The sequence below is a fragment of the Callorhinchus milii genome, unplaced genomic scaffold (assembly GCF_018977255.1).
Source record: "Callorhinchus milii isolate IMCB2004 unplaced genomic scaffold, IMCB_Cmil_1.0 Scaffold43, whole genome shotgun sequence".
NCBI lineage: Eukaryota > Metazoa > Chordata > Chondrichthyes > Chimaeriformes > Callorhinchidae > Callorhinchus > Callorhinchus milii.
The window spans coordinates 254,530-280,574 of record NW_024704784.1 but is presented as its reverse complement, the minus strand read 5'-3'; the positions used below and the strand labels follow the sequence as shown (position 1 = coordinate 280,574).

The window sequence follows — 26,045 nt, the reverse complement described above, 5'->3', positions numbered from 1 at the left end:
TCTCCACTAGGGAGAGGCAACACCGCAGAGAGATCTGACTGCACAGGGGGTGGTGGTGGGGGGAAGAGAGGAGAGGAGAGAGCGACAGAAAACTGCACTCAGACCAAGTGTGCAATCTGCAGCACAAGTCACTGAGTCAGACAGACAGACAGACAGACAGATCACTAACAGTGAGGAGATCCAACCACCAGAAGAGAGGACTGGCATTTCTCCAGGACTGTTTGCAGGGCTGCTATGTCTCTCCTCCAAAGGCTGGGGAGTGAGTGATCCACTGACCAGATCCACCCTTCTTTCTCTCAAAGGGAGTTCTCACAAGACTTTTTTCCCAGGAGAAGTGATCCTTTTTCCCAGGGGGGGGGGGGGGGGGGGTAGAGGGAGGTGAAGGAGGAGCAAACAAGGGTCGATCTCCTCCCTGGCTGATCTGGGACAGAAGTCAATCCACTGTGAGTGAGTGAGTGAGTCAGTGAGTCAGTGAGTGAGTGCAGCTCAGCTCTCCTCTCCTCTCCAGGGAGACAGTGCCCCAACAGGGAACCAGAGACAGCAGCTGCAAAACCCAAAGGTCCAGGCGCATCTCAAGCCCATCCATCGCCAGGAGGAGTGGAGTGGGGTCTCTGTGTGCCGAGCGGATGAAGATGTGGGCTTTATTCGTGAAAGTGTTGACTGTGTCCTCACTCTCTCTGTGGGCAGCGGCGGAGCAAAGCACCAGCAGCAGCAGCAGCAGCAGCAGGTAAGAAAGAGGCACTCGTCTGCAGCTGCACAACTCACACAGCAACGTTTCACCCACAAAATACACAGTCGATTCACTTTACATTATATGCTGTGAAGCCCCTTGAGAGGTCTCAACCACCCCATGACCCCCGACACCCCTGTTTACCCGCAGCAAGTAGGAATCCAGTTGTTAGCAGATGGCTTTCTGGGGATAATAACCCCTCCAACAATCCCTAAACTGAATCCAGGACTGACAGTGGGACACTGGCTGCTGCGTTTCGCTGCACAAAATATACAGTCAATTTACTTTACGGTATATCCTGCGAAGCGCTTTGAGCCGTCTCAACTACCCGATAAAGCGCTAAATCAAATGCAAGCATTATTATTAACACGCACCTCGGGAAAATAGCTCAGCAACTTATTACTTTCTGTTGATGTATTCTAATGTGCAATTTCATATACACAATTCGCAGGAATGACACTTGTGAAAAAAAAAGTAATAATGATAATTTGGTCACCCAATCCATGACTGTTTGTGGGACATTGGTGTGTGCAATTGGCTGCTGCCTTTCGCCCACAAATATACGGTCAGTTCACTTTACGGTATATTCTGTGAAGTGCTTTGAGACATCTCAACGACTTGATAAGGTGTTATATCAAATGCAAAGATTATTATTATTATTATATTGTTGCCAAGTTTAACCCTGAAGTTATTGTGAAAATAAGTCATGCAATGGATTATTCATTTATTTATTTAATCATATTTTCTCTGTAAATAAAAAAAGATCAAAGTGCATGCAATGTGTAGGAATGGCTGAATGAAAAGATGTTAACCTATTTGTAAGATGCTCATGATTAAAGTGTGTCAGACATACAGGCACCGTGTGCCCTCATGCCCAGGCTTGCGTTAGATGTGGTGTACTTATTCAGCAATGTACAGGAATGCAGCAATCCAGAGATCTGTCTACGAGCGCTCTAACATGCAGTGATTTCTGGGGTTTGGACTGTAACTTCCCATCTGCCTGCTCAGGTGGACGTTGGGGATCCCTTGGCAGTGTTTAAGGGGAAGAGGGAGTTTCTCTCTCCTGGAGTCCTGGCCAACAACCTTCCAAATAAAACTGGTCACTTGTTTCATGGCTGTTTGTGGGACGTTGCTGTGTGCAATTGTGCTGCTGTGTTTTGCCTAGTCACTCCATTTCACAATAATTTCTCTGAAGCGCTTTGAGACATCCTGCTGACATGATAAAGCACTATACCAAATGCAAAGATTATTATTATTATTCTAGGGACTGGCATCTCTTTCCTCGGCCAGTCTCTGACTCAGACCAAACAAAAAGCAGATGTGAAAGGCACTATATAAATGCAATTTGTTGTTCGTTTTTGTTGATTTTATTTTGTGCGAAGAGAAAAAAGTTGCACTCCCGGCTCAGGAATTCTCTCCAGGTTGTGCTGTTGTGCTAAGTCTCTACCTTTTACCCAATCCCCTGTGACTCTCCCTTTAACCCTTTCGTGTTCCCGCTTGTGTTACTATAACAGTGTTTTCTGTTCAGGGTCCGCAAACTTCGCTCCACTTCGGGTGGCTTCTGTCGCTATGGGCTCCGAGTGGATTGCTGCTGGGGATGGAACCGCAGGTCCTGGGGTCATTGTCAACGTGAGTACCGCCACATGCTCGCATGCGCTTTCCCATCTCGCCAGGGGCTTTTCTGACCTCGCCAGGGGCTTTTCCCACCTTGCCAGGGGCTTTTCCCACCTCGCACGGGCCTTTTCCAACCTCGCCAGGGGTTTTTATACAAAGCTGGAGGTTTTAACACAGAGCTGAGGGGTTTACACATCATCAAGGGCTTTTATTTGGATTTTATTTGGAGAGCTGGATTTTACACATGATCCAAATGGCTACTGAAATGCTAGTCCTTTTAGAGGATACTAGAGGGAATTTGCAAGAGTTGAGGCTATTAAGTTCTATCGAAAGGGCTGTTACATTGAGTGTGTGCGTATTATGCCCTATTACATACCATCTGGACTTTAAAAACCTGTTAAATACGTTATTAATTAGCTGCCGCTTTGGCTCATTGACAAAGAGATTTACACCCAAGAAAAGTCTCTTGCCCAAGCCGGGGCTTTCATTCACTGCTGAAATAGACACTGTACAAAGCTGCTGAAGAGTGAGAAATAGAAATATTTTCAAAAGGATGGGTGGGGCAGTGTTAGAGAAGATAATTTTGTATATGTTGTTAAGTGTCAGCGTGACTCAATTGGTAGCTCTCTTGCCTCTGAATTAGAAGGTTGTTAGACTTTGGGACTTGGGACTAATACCCCCATCCTAGCCCGACTCCACTGGCTTCCCATCACACAGAGGATACAGTTCAAGATCCTGGTCCTCACCTTCAAAACCCTCCATGGTCTTGTTCCCCCCTACCTCTCTGACCTCCTAACCCCCTACCATCCTGCTCGCTCCCTCCGCTCAACAGGCTCCGGTCTACTTCACGTCCACCATCTCACTCACCCCACTATTGGCGGGCGGGCCTTCTGCCACTCTGCCCCCACTCTCTAGAACTCCATCCCACAGTCTTTCCGCCTCTCCCACTCCCTTGCCTCCTTCAAGATTCATCTCAAGAACCTCCTCTTCGACCGTGCTTTCGATCACCCTGCTTCCCCGCCTGCCCTCCGCCCTCCCCGATTCCGACCCCCAGCTCAGGTCCGAAACTCTGACTGTCCAGCACCTTGGGATGTCCTCCTGACTTGAAAGGCGCTATAGAAATGTAATTTTATTGTTGTTGGAATTGGTAGCCTAGACTGACACATCAGCCCTGCATTGTCAGAGATGTCCTTCAGATGAGATGTTAAACCAAGGTCCCTTCTGATTGTTCAGGTGAATGCTAAATCTTCCATGGCCAGTGTCCTGGCCAACAATCCCCCGATAAAATTCGATCATTCACTTCATGGCTGTTTGTGGGACATTGTTGTTCACAAATTGGATGCCACCTTCAGCTACAAAATACAATCATTAAAGTAAAACCTGTGAAGTGTTTCCTCTCAAAGTGAAAGGTGCCATATCAAATGCGCCATATTATTATTTATTTAAGTGAATATTGACACAGAATGAAAACTTTTAAAATTCAAAGAAAGGGACATTGGATCCATCAGGGACTTTACGCACAACCAAACAGCAAAACAGGAAGTTGGGATCTCCATCGTGGGGGAATGCAAGTGTAGTTATACAACATCGAGGAATACGAAACAGCACAGTATTTCCCTCAAACAGGGATGCAATGAAACAGTACCATAAGTACTTGTGAAACAGAAATTGGGACTTTTGCGCACTGATTGGCTGTTGTAGACTGAGACGAGTGTTTCTTCATTGCTAGTGGAAAATACAACAGCAATAACAAATTACATTTATATAGCGCCTTTCAAAAGAAATTATGTTCAAAACTATGAGGGGTTTTGATAGAGTAGATAGGGAGAAACTTTCCTCTGGCAGGTGGGTGAATGGATTTTAAGAAGACACAGATTTAAGATAATTGTCAGAATAACCAGAGGGGAGCCGAGGAGAATCCTTTTTACTCTTTAGAGAGTTGTTGCGGTCTGGAATGCATTGCCTGAATGGGTGATGGAAGCAGATTCTGTAATAGTTTTCAAAAGGGAATTAGATAGGTACTTAAAAGGGGAAAAAAATGCAGAGTTATGGGTTAAGAGCGGGGATGTGGAACTAGTTGGTAGCTCTTTCAAAGAACCAGCACAGACACGATGGGCCGAATGGCCTCCTATTCTGTAAAATTCTATGAATCTATGATTCACGTTGGAAGGACGTCTCAAGGGGCTGGACAGTAAAGGGTTTACACCTGAGCTGGGGGTTGGAATCAAGAGGGGTGAAAGGTAGAGGTGGGGAGGGTTGCCGAAAGCATGGCCAAAGAGGAAAGTCTTGAGGCGGGTCTTGAAGGAGGCAAGGGAGGGAGCGAGGTGGAGGATTCCGTGTGGTGGGGGCAGAAAAACTGAAGGCCTGACCGCCGAAGGTGGGACGGGTAGAGCGGGGGACACGAAGCAGGCCAGTGCCTGCCGAGAAGACGGAGCGGACAGGTTGGTATGGTGTTAATAGGTGTGTGATCGACAGCTATTTTAGATATAACATGGTTAGGGTGGGAGTGTGGGGGGGCTTTAACAAGTTGCTAGAACATTCACGCAGCATGCTGGGGTTAAGGGGAAATATGCACTGCTGCTGGTGCTTTGGAATGACTGGCTTTCAACATCCGTTGGTTGATGTTTATTCTAGCTAAAGCTTGTGCCTGCCTATTCATATGCAGCTTAGTGAGGGCTTTCACTAAGTGAGGGCTTTCTGGTGCTTTTTCACATTGCTGGCGCTTTAATGTGCTTCCACTAAAGCGCCGTGAAGACTCGCATTATACGTTTCGACTTGCATCCTTTTTATCTTGAATAATTCTCAAAAATGAACTGAATTTCCCTTTTTTTTGTTAATTCTAAAACATATTTTTGTTTTTAGTACTTTATAAAAATAAAATGTACGTGTTCTGTGAAGAATTTGCCTGCTTTCAGCTGTTGGGACAGAATGGGTGACTCAGTCCCAGTTACAATAACAATCCTGAACCAAGTTGAAATCAAGCCATTTCTTCAATGGGATGCAGATAAGACTGTATCTCTTTCAAGTTCATCCTCTGTAATAAATCCAGGATCGTGGTTTACTTTTTTTAAGCTAAAATAAAATGTATTTGGAGATGAGAAGCATGGCCCTTATTCAGAGGTAGCCCAGGGGAACATTTCTCATTCAAGGAATGTCTGGCCACTAGTGACAGGGGCAGAGGAACTCTCTCCCAAGTTATTAAGGCAGGAATCGTGGCCTTGATAAAGCAAACAGTCAAAGAGATGCAGTGTTTTTCAAACTGTCTGCTACACAGCATTGACCACACTGTCAATGCCAAGGGTGGGAAACACCCACTGTGTTTACCACTGTGAAACAACAGGGAAGGTATAAACTAAGCATCACTTATGAGATATTCTTCAGTAAGACATGGCCGATTTTTTTTTTACAAAACATCTCCATTGTTGATAATCCCGAGTCATTACTGAAGTTGTGCTTTCAGCCACTCTCCCATCTCCTCTATCCTCCACCCCTCTTAATTCCAACCATCAACTCGGGTGCAAACCCTTAACTGTCCAGCGCCTTGGGGCCCCCTTCTGACGTGAAAGGCACTGTATAAATGTAATTTTATTTTTGTTGTTGATGAATAAAGCACCAACATCTACATGGGATTTGACATGAGAATTGTACCTGTGTAAAATGTTCCAGCGGGACTTTGAAACCTGACAAAGCCAGTGTAGCACACCACTGCTTTGAATAATATCAAACAACCACTTTACCAAAAGTTTTTTTACTCGACTAATAAATGCCTTCCTAACTAATTCACACACACACCAGTGGTGAGTTTCATGAAACTGGTGAAACAAATGGGAATGCATGCACTGCAATAAGTACAGACGTGCAATGCGTTTCTACATTGGAAAGTTTTTCTGGGAGTCTCATTTGTCAATTCCAAGTACATTTCATGAAATGACAAATTAATTTGTCACAGACTTTATATCCACTTTATCGAGAGGGTGAACAAACATTAAAATAATTACCTAAAGCAAGATGAATACACGTTTTTTGAAAAAAGGATTGGTGTATAGAATATTCTGAAGTCAGATTGCAATGAAAATTTTAATGCCTGTTAACAGTGATCGAAACAGAGCTACAGTGAGAGTCTGAGACATCGCAGTAAAGGATTCAAGATTCTTGATATTCTCTGGCGTGAAGCATTGCAAATCCTATTATATTTGAATGAACTGGGTTAACATCAAGACGTTGGTACTTCCCAATGATAACACATTTACTACGACTAAATGGAAGTAAACTCACACTTACGCTATGGTTTGGAAAATAAACGCAATGTGGATGACTTTAGTCAATGCTAAGTGAAGTGACTTTGAACAGGTTTTGAGCTGGATTTGACACAGCTTTAAAAGAAACCAGGCTGCATCAATTTTCATACCATTGTTTCCTCTCTGTGGCTAAAATGAACAACAATTTCTGGTTCAACAGAGTAAGCATGACACCGAAAAGGATTTCCCTTGTGACCCTTGTTATGTGTTTCAGAAGAGTTCTAATGGCGGTATGCATGTGCGTGTGTGTATGTAAATGTCCTGGAATGTGGCTTATTGACGAAACCACGTCCAGCCTCCTAAAAAGGCTCTGGAATTCTCTGGATATTTGTTTTCCAGCTTTCATCCCGTTAATGCAGAGAATATGCCGAGTAACGTACCCTCTCAAAGGTTAGCTTAACATATTTATTACAATAATCTTGTTAACACATGGCTTGGAGAAAGGGTTCATAAAGCACAGAGTGACTGAGAGCAGAGCTCCTGCTTTCATCAAATGGGGGAAGAACCCGAAATAGCAAAGTGCTGTAATATCACCAGCAGGAAATGTGCTTCTCTTTCAGTCTGTTCCTTGAAAATTGTCCATCTCTTTATCAATCTGATGTGGTGACATTGCAGTGGTACCCCCACTATAATGCTCACCATGCAGATGTGCAAAGAAAGCATGTTAAGAGAAGGAGCGGGCGGAGGGGTGGGTGTATGATGTTTGTCTGTTACTAAGATTATTTGTCTGTTAATAATGTTATTGTGAAGACCCTGTGCAATGTCACAGGTGGTTTGCCTCTCCTCCCACCCCGTGTGAACTTCACATGTGGTACCTCTTGTACCCGTTGCCTCTCATGCTTGCTATGCTGCAATGTTCAATGTTCTGTTATATGCTCATGCCAAATACTCCCAGTATCCCAGGCCACAGCCATTCAGCTGGCTCTGAAGAGAAAAGCCAGGCAGGTCCACAGAATCTATCTAACCCTCTCTTCTGTCTCTCTCTCTACGACTCTCTCTGACTCTGTGCCTGTCTCTTTCTTTGAAGTACAAACGTATAAACACGGATTTGCATAAGCTGACAAGCAACCAATTGGTGTTCTGCTGCACTTGCAAGAGTAAATCTTCTATGATAAAAGTCATACACTCTGAATCACAGCATATTATCAGTATTATCTACTGCATGTAGATGGCTAAATGACTTCGAATGTCATCAACAACAACTTGCATTTATATAGCGCCCCTTATGCAGGGTAGCGTCCCAGGACACTTGACGGGCGAAGTACGATGCTAAGTCGGGGGGAGGTGGGAGGTGACTGTTAGCACAGTCGAAGAGGATGGTTTCAGTTGCTACTTGAAGATGGGAAAGGAGGATGACGATCACATGCTAAGCTTTGACTGTTCATGTCCTCCATACAGAACTGTTACCAGTCGAGGGTCTTGTTAGGCATAAGATCATCAATAGATAGAATTTTGTGCAGATTGTAGTATGGATGGGAGGCCACCAGCCTAAGATCTCACAGAAAATACAAGTTTTAGTAAAATGTGGTCAAATCTTTAGCTGGATGTCCATTTTATTCCATAAGGAAATATCTCTTTACTGTTAGCGAGTCCAGCCCATCCCTGGAGGTCTGTGTATGTGACTGATGTAAAGTGCTAATCATACAATTATTAAAGACAACAACTGTTCTTTTAATGTAGTGAAGCATAAAGGTGAAATTTGTGATATTTCATAAGGTGCACCTTGTACAACAGCAGTAACTTGCACTTATATACCGCCCTTCATGCTGAACATTGTTTTGGCGAGTGGCATAGTGGCGGGCTTGGACGCCAAACAAGGGGGAAGGGAGCTAGAGGTAGAGGTGACCATAGGTGGAATTGCAGATGTAGGTCTTCAGTTAGGATTTTAAAGATAGACAAAGAGACTGGGGGCGAGGCAGAGGACTTGAAGGCAGGGAGTTTCAGAGGTTGGGGGAAATGTGGCTGAAGGCACGGCCACGATTGTGGCGCAGATGAGTTGTGGGATGTGCCGAAACCTGTGCCAATTGAGCGAAGATGTGGGTGTGAAGGGATTTGTGTGTGAGAGTGATCTTTTCAGAGACAGAGAGCCATTGGAGCATGATATGAATTGGGTTGATGGGCTTGGGAGATAATGCAGATGAAATGCTATAAATTTCACCTCATATCTTCAAATATGAATCACTTTGGCAAATAAAGACCTTAACTATCACCTTTAAAAAATCCTCTGGGTCAGTAAACTTGTGTACAGAACTGATTAATGTATGATCAGGTTTCACTCTCGGAGGCAGGTGCATGCTCAACATGTGCACTGCAAGACGACTGCATTGAGATTCAGTTTTCCAAGTGCAATCCTCCATTATTGGTTGATGCTCAGTACCGTAGAGGCTTGTGGACTCACGGTACTGAACAAACATCAATCAGGACCACCAGGCAGTAAATCCCTCACACAAAGGAGGTTTGTTTGTGAAATTACAATTGGAAAGAATTCAGTTTTCTCTTCCCCAAACCTCCCCCTCTACCACCCTCCCCACCACCAATAGGGCTTGACTTGCTAACCCACACCGGCTTGTTTCCTTCCTCTGCTCAGCTGACTCCTATCTGCTCCATGTTCCCCATCCTGCGTGCCCACCATTGGCAGTGAACGCATTGTTGCAAATCAACTCAGCGCACACCTCTCCCACTCTCTCTTCGAACCCCTCCAGTCCGGTTTCCGCCCTGCCCACAGTACAGAGACTGCGCTTGTGAAAATCACAAATGACATCCTCTCTACCTATGACCAAGGCTCCCTCTGCTTCCTTGTCCTCCTGGACCTCTCCGCCGCGTTCAACACAGTCGATCACACCATCCTCCTCCACCGCCTTTCCTCCGTCATCCACCTCAGTGGGACCGCACTCGCCTGGTTCGAGTCCTACCATTTCACCCACAAAATATACAGTCAATTCACTTTACAGCTTATTCTGTGAAGCACTTTGAGACGTCTAGAAGACCTGAAAAGCGCTATATCAAATGCAAGGATTATTATTATTACCTCACAAACTGCCAGCAGCACATTTGCACAAACGGCTTCTCCTCCCCGCTCTCATCCAGTTACCTGCAGGATATCCCAAGGATCCATCCTTGGCCCCCTCCTCTTTCTGATCTACATACTCTCTCTTGGGGATGTCATCCGCAGACAAGGGGTACACTTCCACATGTATGTGGATGACAACCAACTCTATTTTTCCACCTCACATTGTGACCCCCAGCACCCTGATGTTCTGTCAGCCTGCCTGCCAGATCTCAGGGCTGGATGACCGCAAATTTCCTTCAGCTGAATGTTGACAAGACAGAAGCTTTGGCTCTTTGGCTCTCGTCAACATTTAAAATCACATGGTTCTCACCTCCTCCACCTACCCAACCACACCCTAAAACTCTCCGAACCCATACGCAACCTAGACGTCAGGTTCGACCCCCAATTATCCTTCCTCCCCCACGTGCAGTCCTTCACCAGCACCGCTTTCTTCCACCTCTGACGCATCGCCCGTCTCCACCAATACCTCACTCCAAAAGCCACTGAAACCCTGGTCCATGCCTTTGTCACCTCTCGGCTGTTACTATTCAAATGCCCTCCTCTCCGGTCTCCCCTCCACTACCATTCATAAAATTTGGGTCATCCAGAACCCTGCTGCCCGCATTCTTAACCGCACCAAACTCTGCTCCCCGATTATCCCAGTCCTTGCCAGACTGCACTGGCTGCCTGTCCCAGAGAGGAACGACTTCAAGATCCTCACCCTTGTCTTCAAATCCATCCACTCCTCTGCACCCCCCTACCTCTCTGACCTTGTCTCTCCTCAAAACAATGCCCGTTGCCTTTGCTCCACTGGGTCTGGCCTCCTCCTTGCCCCCCAAAAACTCCGCTTCACAATCGGCGGCCGTGACTTCAGCCACTACGCCCCGAGGCTCTGGAACTCCCTCACTCCCTTCGCCTCACCCCCCCACCCCCCCTTCCTATTTTCAGAAATCAGCTGAAGACCGTTCTTTTCGACCGTGCCTTTGGTTACCTTCCTCCGCCCCCCCCCCCCCGGCTCGGCCCCAGGAACCGTAACTGTGAAGCGCTCTGAGATGCCATCCGGGGTGGATGAATCTAAGTTGTTGTTGTTGGTAGTGGGGCCCACAGCCTCTCTGTCCCCACGTTGTGGAACTCCATCCCACAGTCCCTTCATCTCCCTCCCTTGTCTCCTTCAAGGTCCGTCTCAAGACCTTCCTCTTCGACCGCAACTTTGATCACCTTTCTACCCCCACTGCCTTCACACCTCTTGATCCCAACACCCCAGCTCGGGTGCAAATCCTGGACTGCCCAGTGCCTTGGAACGTCTTCCCGACATGAAAGGTGCTATACAAATGTAATTTATTGTTGTTAGAAGCTGTGCAAGTTGAGAGTTATGGATGGGTATTTTTAGAATTCCAGGTGCAATAAACAGTCTACATTTGGTTTATATTGTCAAATATCAGAGTGCATTATAGAGGAGCACACGGTCTTCGCATATCACTTCTGTGCATGTTCTGCACCTTATCGGTTTCCACCTCATTGTGTTCTGGCTAATATCTCTTCAGACCTGCATTACTTGAGCTGCTTTAGTAAAGGACGGAATGGATGGTGGTGTTAAAATCTAAATAACCAATTCCTGCATGTTTCTTGCAAAGACTGGTGGATGGGTTGTAGAGTGTGGGACCATCGCAATCACCGTGAAAACATGCTGGAATGATCAGATCAGGTCATCTCTGATTTATTTGATATGATGAGAAATTTGGGTATAATTTGGATGCTTCTGATTCGGATGGCCCATCACTTAGATGCATGAAGGGCATGGACATTGTGCTATTTTACTGTTCTCCTGTCTGTTCTACACATTACATTGGTATGAAATGTCTAGTGCTTTCTGAGCCTTGTTCTTTCTTGGGCTCTGTGATTGACAGGTAAGTGATTTTCTTATTCACTCAATTTCATTTTTTTCTGGTCTGGTATCACATTTCTAAAGATTTCCCAAGTTAAAAACCACAGCGGCTATTTGTGTGCTGCTTGACTGCTACATTTGCATAGAAAAGCAGTCATGAGAGTGAATAGTGAACTCCTGTGAAGCCCTTTTGAGTTTTTTCAACGACATGATGAAATCCTATATGAAATGCAAGGATTTTTTTCAACACTGTATTGCTGAGATTGAAATGGGATTTCAAAAAGCCTAAGAAACCTTCACCTGTTGGCTCTTTGCGAACTGTTAACATTTCACTGCTATTTTTGACTTCTATTTTTGACTTACATATCAGAGTTTCACAGCGGAGGGGATTTAAAGCCATTGAACTGAAACATTGTCTGAGCTCTCCCTCATAATCTCACTTTAACTGTTGCCGAGGGACGTGATCCGAACAGCGGGAGAGAGCTGTTGTTAGGTTTTACTCCCCACACAATGTTTCATTGAGACTTCCAATCAGACTGGCTGCAGTAGGCAGATTTGAGTGACAGTCCCAATGTTTGACCCTCAGGTCAATAAACAAGCAACCAGCTATCTAGCTGGTGTCGCTGGCTACAGCCCCTTCGCTGGGCCCATTACACCAATGTTCTGTAGCATCTTGAAGCCAATAACTGGGAATGTGGTTTGGTACCTGAAGTGTCATTGCCATTCTTTAGTTGGAGTACAGTACTGACTATGGTTCCGGTAATGTGCATTCTTGAGTTCTACTTAGTGCTGCACAACTGATGATGGGTAGATCAAAAAAACAAAAGATAATTAATCAAAATCTTTGAAGCGTTCAACCATCCCCGCATCACCATTGGAGAGCCATTTAATCTTGGCTCAGCTGGCTCTGGCCTCCTGCCTTTGGATTCTCTCCCGCAGTCCCTCCACCTTGCCACTTCCTTCCCCTCTTTTAGATCATGACTGAAGACCTTCCTCTTCGACCGGGCTTACAGTCACCTCCTTCCTATCCCCGCCTTGGAGTCAGACTCCTTCAAATTAAGCGCTCTTGAGATGCTGCCTCACATGAAGGAACCTATATAAATGGAAGTTGTTGTTGTTGTTAAATCGCACTATTGGGATGTGCCCCATTGTGGATAAGCAAACAGGATAATTGGACACCACACAGTATACAAATTAGCTCTAGTGTTAACTATAACAAAAACAAGCTGGTTGTGCGCATGTGAGCAAGGTTACTACAGGGTGTGATTCATCCCAACTCCCTAATAACCTGAATGTACGTTACTTTGTACATTTTCTGTCACCTCTGGAGCCCTGAATTGACTTCCTCATCAGAGTGTGATGTGGATGCATGGTCAAGCAGATAATCAGTGTGCGGATAATTGGCCTTCCACTGAATGCAGTCACTGGCTCCCCACCCCCAGCCGATCACGTTCAAAATCTTCATCCTCACTATCAAATTCCTACATGGCTTCAGCTCATCCGACCGCTGTAACCTTCTGTGATCCTATTGCCTCGGACCTAGAAGACATATCCCTTTTCCAATCAGCCTCACCATTGCCACGTGACCTTTCATGTATCCTGCCCCTCCTTTCTGGAACTCCATCCACCTTGTCCCCTTCCTGTTCTGCCTCAAAACCTGATCATAGGTGGTGGGTGATAATATTCTTTCAGGGGGGGGGGCGAAGTAAAACTCAGTTAAAGAGTCGGTCCCCTTTAAGACAGGTGAGCCTACTTTGAGACGTCCTGCCAACACAAAAGGTGCTATATTAATGTAAATTGTTGTTGGTCTTTTTAATTCCCACAACCAGTGTTCCCCAGATACCACCCTGGCCCTGGAGGAAAGAAATTCTTGTGTCCCTTGGAGTACAGCTTCTTATTGGACTCCCTTATTTATCCGTGTTTCCAGTATTCTTCTCAAGTAGTTTACTGTTCCAGCTCTGTTTGGTTTAGTTAATTAACACAGTGTTAACTGCTTTGTTGGCAAATTTGTACCGGATATCCATTATTCTGTGGGGATAGAGAATTCTTTTAATCTCTTGTTCTTGAGGCTTTTTAATTTTCAAACTATGTCCACCAGATCTACTCCCACGGTCTGAGCCAAATAGCTTCTCTGCAACTATGCCTCCTGTCATTTTAAAGCCATAGACAATCCCTCGAATAAATTGGTCATTCACTCACTCCATGGCAGTTTGTGGGACAATGATGTGGGCAAATTGCCTCGGGCAAATTGCATTTCGCCTATAGATGTACAGTCACTGCACTTCACAGTATATCATGCCAGCTCTATGAAAGAGACTCACAGTCTCTTCAGACCCATTCTCCTGAGTCTCAAAATATATCGCTTTAACTGTGCTTTCTATCATGTTTTCCCTCTTCAGCTCCCAATCCCAGTTTGGTTGCCCATCCAGTGTTGTCAAGCACTTTTGAGATATCCTCCTGACATGAAAGGCATTATATAAATGTACATATTATTGTATTATATGTTTCTCATACCCTTAAATAATTTTCTATTTAAAATATTAGTCTAATTCCTCTTCAAGAAGCTATGATAAATTCTGCTTTTACCGTGGATTTTGGTGGGATATTTCACATGCTATCAATCCACAGGGTAAAAGATATTTTAACATCTCTGTTGTTTTTCAATGACTATCTTGATTTTATACTCTTTAGATACTAACAAGCAGTGGATCAGTGGAAATAGAACCTCCTGATAAGATTGTATTTAGGTCCATAGAATTATTCCCTCAATGTTCATACCTCACTCCTCTGTCCTCCTGCTTTGCTCAGCTAACACAGGCCTGCTGCACATCTCCCAACCCTCTCTGCACCACCATCAGTGGCCATGCCTTCAATCCCTAGGTCCTAACCTCTGGAAATCCCTGCCTCAATCCTGCCACCTCACCACTCTTTGTTTAAATCCGACCTTAATATCTATCAAGATCTATCTCTTCGACTGTGCCTATGGTCACCTCCTGGTTGGATATCAGTAGAGACCTACTTTTTGAACCTTTTTAGTGCGATGGGGGTGGGGGAGCCAGAAAAAGTGAAAGCCTTCTCATTTTGTCTAGCTGTTTAACAAAAGATTTTTGGCACGTCACAGCTGCTGGAAGTACTGGGAGGGTAACAGTGCTTAAGTGTCTTTTGCTATGTAAACGTAACACATGAGTTTATCCTTCCAAACGATCTACAATTCATTTGCTGAACCACAAGACAATTCTGGCCATTGACAAACTCTGCGTTGTCTTTCTATTTACTGCCAGCTGTGACCCAGCTCCTCAGACAGCTGTTTTGAATCGTACGAATACAATCAGTTCCCAGTACTGTATGTTGGTACAGCACTTGTACTGTACATCCCCTTCCTGTCAATCATTGCCAGCTACTAGATTAGAGTAAAAGATTTGAATATCTACATTGATGCTACTGGATTTGTGAAAGCAAAACCTAGCATTCAATGATCCCCTCCACCCCTCGTGAAAATATAGTCGATTCACTGTACGGTGTATTCTGTGAAGTGCTTTGAAAGGTCTCAATGACATAATAAAGCGAGGATTATTATATTATTGCAAGGATTATTACATTATTATTAAAATAAGATTTACATTGCTTAATGATCCACAGAAGGACTCCTTTTTAACCAAACACCTCTTTACCAGCACTCACCTGGAAGACACAGCGTATGCTTTGGAACTGTCATTTTTAGTTAATTCTCAGTCTGTCTTGAACCGTTTGCCTTCCCTATATTCATCTTTTATTTACCTGGAAAACACACAGTCACTCCACTTCACAGTAAATCCTGTGAAGCACTCTGAGGTGCCCTCCCGACGTGAAAGGCGCAATATCAAATACAAAGTTCACTTATCTACGATTCATTTGCTGAACCACAAGACAATTCTGGCCATTGACAAAATCTGCGTTGCCTCTCTATTTAGTGCCAGCCATGACCCAGCTCCTCAGACAGCTGTTTTGAATCGTACGATAATATCTTATTCTTATATCTTTCCTTCATAGCATAATAGTCAGTTTTGGGGCTTTTGTCTTTTTAAACGTTAAACTGTTTTAATATAAAGCGCTTTGAGACGTCTTGAAGATGTGATAAGGTGCTATATCAAGTGCAAGGATTTTTATTATTATTTTATTGATGATTACAATTTTCAATACCACAGTTACTTTCCTCTCTGTGAATTTCTGACTAATTTTTTATCAGCCTGTGTTGTGAATGTGAGACATCAAACCCCTTTCACTGGGTTTCAGTCTATATGCCATCGACCCATTTTCTTTTAATTGGCTCAGTCAATGCTATTTGCCTTTTAAGCCCTGTAAATGCAATGCTGAAAGTGGTGCAATGTTCCTCCCACGTCTTTTATCTATGACGTGAACCAAATATTGGTCAAATGAAGACAAAGTTAATGGTCACATACCTCAGAAGTCTAAAATTCTCATGCTTTTAGCCTTAAGATCATTGTCGTAGAACTTTGAAAAATTTCTTAAGTGTAATGTTGAGTTTTCACTGTTCTTTAAAAAACTTTTGAAGAGAGATTTGGAGACTTGACTTTCCAAATTAAAGCTGAATTTAAGAATTTTCCACAAATCTAAGGTGACGGTTTCATTCTTAATCCAGTTTCATTAACACCTTCTGTTAACAACAACAACAAAATTACATATGTATAGCGCCTTTCACGTAGGAGGACGTCCCAAGGCGCTGGACAGTCAGTGTTTTGGACCCGAGCTGGGGGTCAGGGTCGGGGGTGGAGGGCAGGCGGAGAAGCAGGATGATCGAAAGCACGGTCGAAGAGGGGAGCCTTGAGATGGGTCTTGAAGGTGGCAAAGGAAGGGGCGAGGTGGAGGGACTGCGGGATGGAGTTCCAGAAGGTGGGGGTAAAGTGGCAGAAGGCCCGCCTGCCAATAGTGGGGCGAGCGAGGCGGGGGACGTGAAGTAGGTCGGAACCCGCTGACCGGAGGGAGCGAGCAGAATGGTAGGGGTTTAGGAGGTCGCAGAGGTAGGGGGGGAGCAAGACTATGGAGGGCTTTGAAAGTGAGGACCAGGATCTTGAACTTTGTCCTCTGTGTGATAGGAAGTCAGTGGAGTTGGGCGAGGATGCGGGTGATAGGATCATGGAGCCTAGTGCGGGAGAGTACACGGGCTGCAGAGTTCTGGATGATCTGCAGCCTGTGGAGGGAGGAGTTGGGGAGGCCGACAATCAAGCCTCGATGTAATGAAGGCGTGTATGAGGGTTTCGGCGGCCTGTGGTGTGAGACAGTGGCTGAGTCGGGCGATGTTGCGGATGTTGGGAAGTCAGAGCGGCTCTTGGCACAGATGTGGGGTAGAAAGGATAGTTGAGGGTCAAACAAGACCCCAAGGTTCCAGACTGGCTTAGTAAGATGGATGGTGGAACCGTGGATGGTGATGCTGTCAGTGCCTGAGGTGAGGAAGCACTGACGGGAGCCAATCAGGAGGGCCTCGGTCTTGTTGACGTTCAACTGAAGAAAGTTAGCTCTCATCCAGGACTTGATGTCTGACAGACATTCTGTCAGGACAGCAGTGGTCCTGAAGTCAAGTGTGGAGGCAGAGAGGTAGAGTTGGGTGTCATCTGCACACATGTGGAAGTTGACACCATGTCTGCAGATGATATCACCAAGAGGGAGCATATAGATATTGAAGAGGAGGGAACCAAGAACAGAGCCCTGAGGAACACTGCACGAGACGGTGCAGGGGCTAGAGCAGAAGTCGTTTGTGGTGATAAAGTGGAAGCGGTGTGAGAGGAGTCTGAACTAGTCAAGGACAGAGCCGTTGAGATGAGAGGAAAGGCGGTGGATAGGGATAGAGTGGTCGACGGTGTCGAAAGCATCAGAGAGGTCAAGGAGGCAAGGAGACAGAGGGAGTCCTGGTCGCAGATGGACAGAATGTCATTAGTCACTTTGACCAGGGCTGTTTCTGTGCTGTGGATGGCATGGAAACCCGATTGGAGAAGTTCGTGAAGGGAGTGGCGGGAGAGTATAATGTACCAGGTAAGTAAAAAGAAACAAGTTCACTCTTGACCTTTTTATGGCTGTCTTCGTATGATAAGGTAAGTCAAGTCTTAACGTTGACAAAGAAAGAAAATGCTGTGATGATCTGGGGCCGTGTTTTATGACTAAAAGAGGCGCATCTTTTCTTTCTGTAATAGAATCCTGCAGACAGTAAATGCCCCTTAAAGTAGGGTGAACATAAGTGCCCGATCTCCAGGGATAATCCCAGGATGAGGATTCATGGGGCCGAAGTTGCCCCGTCTTGAGTTCAGCAACAAACTGAGCAAGAACAATAATTTTTTAAAACCGATACACACATCAGAGAAACACAGCTCATTAATCCAACAAGCTTCTGCAATCCGGCCAGCATCAGCAATTGAGATAAGTTCAACTTTTTCATGTGTGGGTCCTTGGATTTGGTTTACAAAATATGATCACCCTATCTTAAAGGAACCTATCAAATCCAAACCTGTTCTGCTCCAAGATAAGTGCGCTGCCATCTTTTAATCTCGACACATGTAGTTAGTTATCCACCTGGAGTAAGCTTCCTGTCCTATGTGGAATTGAGGGTTAAGCTATTTTCACACTGCTAAAGGTACATGTACATGTTACATGTTAAAGTTACAAGGTGCATCAGCTGGAATCTAAGGCAGGTAGGTGTACTTTTAAGATGATGGGTTTGTACCATATATTTCCCCCTGACCCTCCACCCACCCTTCCCAGCTCAAGGCCTGAACATGCAGGTATTGTCAGGGGAAAGGACTTGTTGAAGAGGAAGCACATTTCATGCTTGGACCAGGAAGTGTATAAGCAAGCCATCAATTTCAAACAATAACAAATGCCAGCACTTGTTGTTCTGTGAACACGTCCATCCCAGATTCATGGTTAAATTCCTTTGATACAATCCTTCAAAGGCAGACATGGCCCTTTCTTAAGAAGTTTGGAAACACAGCAGCAATGTCCTTGAGAACTCCTTGTGCATGTTGCGTGGTTTTGTTTGCAGGAATAGACGCTCTCTTTATGTGCTGCCTCAGTTTGGCTTGCAGGATGTGTTTGTTTTCCTGCATCCTTGCCCAAAGTGAAAGGTTAATTGTGTCACCACGACCTTGTTGAGTCGACATGGCACATCAGTGTCGTTTGATCCAGCACTAATGTGTTTGCCTTTTGCTTTTACCAGCTGTGTGTCAACATGGATGTAAACACGGCGAGTGCGTGGGACCAAACAAATGCAAATGTTACCCTGGCTACACTGGCAAGACATGCAATCAAGGTAAGGAACAGAGATCTTTTTGTTACCCAACGCCCTGTGCTTTCAGCTTTGACAATGTTACAGTCACTGTAAAAGTCAGTCAAACATGGTAAGTAGGCTTTAATGGAGAAAACCATACTTATCTTGGCCAGAACCTCTGTGTGAGATTTGTAACTCTTTGATTCATTATTTTAAAAACAGGTTGTAACAACAGAGGAGTCTTTTAAGATTCTTGTATAAACCACCTATTGGTATAGCTGTATACTCTATTTACTCTACATCCCAAGATCAATCAGACCCTTTAAAGCTTATTATAGTCCAGGCTGACATTCTGTATATGTAGCATTGTAGTATCCAGAATTTGGCAAATTATTCAATTCAATCTTAATTTTAAAGCCGGTTTTCAACGTTTCTTAAAAGAAACTTGCAGAAAACTGGCTGCAAAATTAAGACTGTACTGAAGCATTTGCTAAATTTGGGACTTTCTTAAATGCTACATAAATAGATTCAATCTAAACCCAGGTGGGTTTCATGGTTATCCCTATGGTTGGCACTATTCGAAAAAAAAGGGCAATTTCGCCCAGTATCACAAGATTAGTTTGGATGCAGAAGCCATTGACCCATCTAATGTCTTCCCTCAGAATATCCACCTACCGTTCCCCCATCACAACGTCAATCTACTAAATAAAAATAAATGGTAATTCACTTCATGACTGTTTAAGTGAGATTGTGAGTTTGCCTACAAACACTTCATAAAGAACTCTGCAAAGTGCTTTGACACAACACAGTTCATCGTGAGAAATCCAAACTGAATGGACTGAATATTTGACGGAAAAATCAATCCTTGTGCATAAAAATATAATAATCTCTGCATTTGATTTAGTGATGATCACTTTGGGAGGATGTCTCAAAGTACTTCACAAAGGATTTACTGTAAAGTGTTGTGACCACACTATTGTGTAAGATACAAGCTGTAGATGTAAAAAGCAAAGATTGTTTCTTTTTAACCATCCAGCTCCCTATGGTATATAAAGGCTACTTCTTATTTTTAATGTAAACATTGGTTAATTTAATTCTGAATGTTAAAAGAGAAGGGAGTTTCTCCCAGTGTCCTGGCCAACAATCCCCCAAATAAAATTGGTCACTTACTTCATGGCTGTTTATGGGACATAGCTGTGCACAACTGGCTGCTGCATCTAGCCCACAAAATACTCACTTTACAGTATATCCTGTGAAGCGTTTTGAGACACCTCGATGACAGGAAAGGCGCTAAATCAAATGCAAGGATTATTTTTATTATGATCATTATTAATAAATGTTGGTTACTGCCTTGATGTGTTCCACTGCTGGTTGTTTAATAGTAACACACTGGTTAATTTAGCCAATAGAGGTTACAATTCCAACCAGCACAGAAGCAGAGCTCTTCAAAGTAAGAGTTGATGAAAAACCACATCTGTAACTTGGGTTGTGTCCAATGGAGAAACGTGTTCCTTGTTCACAGTCTGTATCCCCATTGCCATAAACCTGGCCCTTCCACTTACCTCAGTGAGTTGGTGGTGACAGTCGTTAGATTTATTGTGGGTTTAAGTACAGCAGTGTGTATAAATATTCCGACCGTGTCTGCCATAGCTCAGGATCAGGCTGTGTGTATTTGTAAGCAGTAGTTAAAGTGGAAATTACTATAAACTGTCTAAACACTACATTGGACCAGTACGTAATAACTACACAATGTTGTTATGCCAAATACGTTTTTTTAATATCTTACCACCAGTATTAGTGGTGTGGGGGCGGGGTGGGGGTTAGGAATGAGATGCTTCCAGATGTTTTGAAATCTACTAATGTCAAATTGGGGGTTGTATCCCTTGTTTCAGTTGTACCACTCCCCCACTGGAGCTCACTCACTCCCTCACTGGGGCTCTCTCCCCTATTAGGGCTCATTCCGCCACTGGGGCTCATTCCGCCACTGGGGCTCATTCCGCCACTGGGGCTCATTCCGCCACTGGGGCTCACTCCTACACTAGGACTCATTCACCACTGGGGCTCACTCCTACACTGGGGCTCACTCCTACACTGGGGCTCACTCCTCCACTGGGGCTCACTCCTCCACTGGGGCTCATTCCACCCACTGGGACTCATTCCACCCACTGGGGCTCATTCCACCCACTGGGGCTCATTCCACCCACTGGGGCTCATTCCACCCACTGGGGCTCATTCCACCCACCGGGGCTCATTCCACCCACTGGGGCTCATTCCACCCACTGGGGTTCACTCCTACATTGGGGCTCTCTCCCCCACTGGGGCTCTCTCCCTCACTGAGGCTCTCTCCCCCACTGGGGTTCATCCTACACTGGGGCTCTCCCATCCACCTGGACTGATTCTCTCTACTGGGGTTCTCTTCCCCCACTGGAACGCACCCCACACTGGTGCTCACTTCCCCACTGGTGCTGCCTCCCCCACTAGTGCTCACTCTCCCACTGGGCTATCTCCTCTCATTCCTTTTCCCCGACTGGGTTATCTGATCACTTTTCCCTGCTCTTTCCAAGTACCTTAAATCTTATTTTTCCTCACATATTTATTCAATTAACTTTAAATGCTGTAATGGACTCTCTTCTAGATATTCCTATATTCCCCGTTGTTGCTAAGTGCAGGTGGGCTGTTACCCTAAAGTTCAATATCATCATTAGATTATGAGACTGTGCTGAATGGTTTCATTTTGTGTTAAGAGAGAGAGAAACAAAACATTCTTCTGACCTTTCTTGCAATTTCTTATTAATTTGTAGTTTGTTCAGAGACTGGTGAAGCTGTTTGTTGTACACTTTATTGCAGTTCCCAGCAGCCAGCATTTGTCTTTATGAATGTCGGTTTGATAGTTCTTGACCTTATGTGCTGAAGAGAGCTGAGAATTGACTAGCTGAAAGATGCTGTAAATGTTGAAATGAGTCGACTCAGGGGAGCAGCAAAATGCTGTACTGTATACCAAATAAGGAAAGGCAGCATTTCCCAGTATTCCCAGTCCTTGCCAGACTGCACTGGCTGTCTGTCCCAGAGAGGATCGATTTCAAGATCCTCACCCTCATATTCAAGTCACTGCACTCCTCTGCACCCCCCTACCTCTCTGACCTCCTCTCTCCTCAGCACAGTACCTGTTGCCTTCGTTCCTCCAGGTCTGGCCTCCTCCTTGTCCCCCGAGTCCTCCGCTCCACCCTCGGCAGTGGGTGTCTTCAGCCACTATGCCCCGAGGCTCTGGAACTGCCTTCCTCACTCCCTTCATCTCGCTCCCTCCTTTCCCATTTTCAGGTCTCTGCTAAAGACCTTTCTTTTCAACCGCGTCTTTGGTCACCTTCCCACCCCTCCCCGTGGCTCGGTCCCGGGATCCGAAACTGTAAAGCGCGCTGAGACGCTGTCTGGCGTGGAGGGCACTATATAAATCCAAGTTGTTGTTGTTGTAACACATGCCCATCTTTTTCACTTCTTCAGTTTGTTCCATACTCTTGTTCTGTTCATTTTTCACAATCCCGATTTTTTTTTTTACATGGGTATTCTCAACAGCCACAGAAATCTCAGTGTAAACTGGTCATATGACATTTCATTTGATTTTTGGTGTGTCATCACCAAGACGTTGCTTATAGTTTACAGATAAACAAAGGCGGGATGGACGTAGTTTCACGTGTCTGAAAGCTTGCTAGTGTTATTAATAGAGGTTGTCATCAATGTAGTGCACATTGGGTACTATTGCTGGCTTCCCTCAAAATGCCTGGCATTGCTTTCCTAATAGAGAGGATAGAAGCATGCCAGATATCTTTACTTAATTAATAATAATCGTTGAATATGCCTTGTCTATTTCTGTTGGTTCATATGTTTTTAAATCATTTGCATCTACTTCTGCTGAATGTCAGTCTAGAATGTGCTTAGTCCCAATAATAATAATGTAATAATAATAATATAATAATAATCCTTACATTTGATATAGCGTTTTTCACATCTTCTCGACGTCTCAAAGCGCTTCACAGAATATACTGTAAATTGAATTGACCATATACGTGAAGTCCTGTAGCTCAGTGGTTAGAGCACTCGCTTTGCAAGCGAGAGACCTGAGTTCAATTCCAGGCAGAGGGCGAAACCTTGGGCAAGTTTCCTTACTCCACACGCCTAATAATAATCCCTCCAAAACCAAAAACAATAATAAATTGGTCATTTTCAATCTACGACTGTTTGTGGGACATTGCTGTGCGCAATTGGCTGCCACGTTCGCCCACAAATATACAGTCAATTCACTTTACAGTGTGTTCTGTGAAGCGCTTTGGGACGTCCTCCCAACGTGAAAAGCGCTGTATCAAATGCAAGGATTATTATTATTATTTGTGGGTGAAACGCGGCAGCCAATTGCGCACAGCAGTGTCCCACAAACAATCGTGGATTGAAAATGATCAATTTATTATTGTTTTGTTTTGGAGGGATTATTATTAGGCGTGTGGAGTAAGGAAACTTGCCCAAAGTTTCGCCCTGCCTGGAATTCAACCCAGGTGTCTCACTTGCAAGGAGAGTGCTCCAACCACTGAGCTACAGGGCTCCTGTAGGACTAATATGGTTTTATATGGTGGACTAATATGGTGTTATGGTCTTTTATTCTTATTACTGTTTAAGTGAGAGCCAATGTGATCAATGCTGAATATTGTCAAACAACGTTGAGGATAAAAGGCAAAATACTGCAGGTGCTGGAATCTGAAATCAAAACAGAAGTTGCTGGTAACACTCAGCAGGTCAGGCAGCATCTATGGATAGTGTCTAGTTTCATCAGTTCAGAATGAAACTGAATTATTCAGTTCAGAACTGATAAAAGGTCATTGACCTGAAACATTAACTCACTTTCCTCTCTCCATAGTTGCTGCTTGACACATAGAGGATAGGAACGGTGATGAAAGGATTGAGTGATGAATGGCAAAGATGAAATGGGATCCTTGCCTTTCCAGACAATTCTACCTTACTCAGTTTACTCAGATACTGTGTACTATGTTTATGGTCATGTTTCCACATATACGTGTAAATATTCATATATAATTTTTATGTTTTTAGGCGAACCTACCAGCCAATTTCCAAACGGCAATGTCCCACTAACCAGTGTACGTCTCACATGCCGAGCATTTTCTGAATCAGCCATTACATATGAAATACAAAACTAAAAAATTAGATAAATTGTTGGAAAAAATATGCATTTGCCCACAAAATACTCGCAGTCACACCATTTTATGGTATATCTGGTGAAGTGCTTTGAGACGTCTTGACGATGTGACAAGGCGCCATAGGAAATGCAAGAATTATTTTGACTATCATGGTAAAAGGTGTGATTTGGGTTGAGACTGAGAGTGGCTCTGGGTTCTGACTTTCCCTCATTCTGCACAGATTTAAATGAATGTGGTCTGAAGCCTCGGCCGTGCAAGCACCGGTGTATGAACACGTACGGCAGCTACAAGTGCTACTGCTTGAATGGCTACATGCTCATGCCCGATGGCTCTTGTGCAAGTAAGTGGTTGATATGCTTTGACATACCCCTCTGTTCATGGACATCTGGCTCAGAATGGTGATGTGAATCACATGGCTGACAATGTGACAAAGGTTTGACTTATGTTTCGAATGTACATTCGGCAATTCTGAAAATGTGGCCTTGTAGTTTTAAACCAGTCGCTGCTACAGTTTATAGAAGCAGCAAGAGTTTATTGCGATTCCCAGTTTGTGAATGAATTAGGAATTATCTCAAGGAGGACCGTGGATGAACGGAAAGGAGAGGTGGACGAAGGAGAGTCCAGATTTTGACCAGATAGTGGTTTAACAATTATTTAACAAATAAAAATTTAAGAAGTTAAAAAAGACATCAAAAATGCATTAAAAAGAAAATTCTGAAATGGCGGAGAGAAGAAACCATTGTCAGAGGTGAGGGGGAGGGAGAGCTTTCATCCGTGAACCTAATGTTAAGCACAGAACTAAAACAAGTACAAATAATGTCCTTGCTCATGTCCTGATGGGTATGTAGGTCTTTCCTTGACAAATGAGCATGAAAATGAACATCACGTAGAACCATAGAACTATAGAAATTTACAGCACAGAAGAAGGCGATTCGGCTTATCGTGTCTGTGTGGTACATTATCAGATACTTTCTCCTATGCTATGTTCTTGTGTAACACATGCAGATTAACATAGGTTCAAGAAAAAGGACAACAAGGCCTGAGTTGCAGTCTGGTCAAATGTACTCCAGCTTCAGAAATGTAACACTTGCTTGGACTTGATTAATCACTGCTATAAGCATCATATGAGTTGTCTTAGTGGATAATGGTGGGTAATTTACTGTCCATGCCCTTTGTCAGATACCATGTCATGTTTGATGGCAAACTGTCAGTATGGCTGTGATGAGGTGAAGGGAGAGATTCGCTGTCGCTGCCCATCTACTGGGCTGAAGCTTGGACCTGACAGAAGGACGTGTGTGGGTATGTATGTACAGGGGGAGCCTTGTTAATCTGTTGATGTATCAGCGTGGCTTAGTTGGTAGCAATCTCACCTTTGGATCAAAATGTTATAGGTTCACACAGCACATTGAGACTGAACTCAGACTAGACGCACATTCGAATGCAATGCTGAAAAAAGATTGCATTATGCGAGGTTCCATTGTCCAGATGTTAAACGTTAAACCGAGGTCCTGTCTGCCATTTCAGGTGGACATTAAAAGGGAGTTTCTCCCGATGTCCTGGAAAACATTCCTTCAGATAATTTGGTCATTGACTTCCTGGCTGTTTCCAGGACCTTGCTCTGCACAAATTGACTCTTACTTTCATGTATACTTTACAGCAATTCCCTGTGAAGCGCATTGAGATGATTTGATCTTATAGACATTTTGTCAAATGTAAGAATTATTCTAAAGGGGACCTAGGTCTTTCCTTGATAAGTGAGCAGGAACACCATCAGCACTGAGGCTCCTTTTTGGTCCTTCAGTTAATAGACATAACTAATTAAGTTAATTCATTTAAATGAAATTATTTACATTTATTTTTAATTAATTAAATTAATTTCTGTTTTGCCCAGAAAATGCACAGTTAATTCACTTTACAGTATATCATGTGAAGTGCTTTGAGACATCTCAAGGATGTGATAAGGTGCTATAGCAAATGCAAAGATTATTATTGGGACATCTATTTAAACATGAA

General features: G+C 44.1%; 1 protein-coding gene across 2 annotated transcripts in view; it reads left to right on the top strand.

Moving 5' to 3' along the window:
- The first annotated feature begins 365 nt into the window (after positions 1-365).
- The window catches only part of npnta (nephronectin a), a 52,170-nt gene continuing 26,490 nt past the window's right edge, over positions 366-26,045 (top strand). The window contains exons 1-6 of one of the 2 annotated variants that reach the window (XM_042345372.1): positions 366-727; positions 2,259-2,359; positions 6,982-7,032; positions 18,781-18,873; positions 24,253-24,372; positions 25,212-25,331. In XM_042345372.1, the coding sequence (XP_042201306.1) occupies positions 627-727; positions 2,259-2,359; positions 6,982-7,032; positions 18,781-18,873; positions 24,253-24,372; positions 25,212-25,331 (586 nt within the window). In that variant the 5' untranslated portion in view covers positions 366-626. The remainder of the gene's footprint in view (positions 728-2,258; positions 2,360-6,981; positions 7,033-18,780; positions 18,874-24,252; positions 24,373-25,211; positions 25,332-26,045) is intronic. The other variant, XM_007908834.2, reaches the window with a different exon arrangement.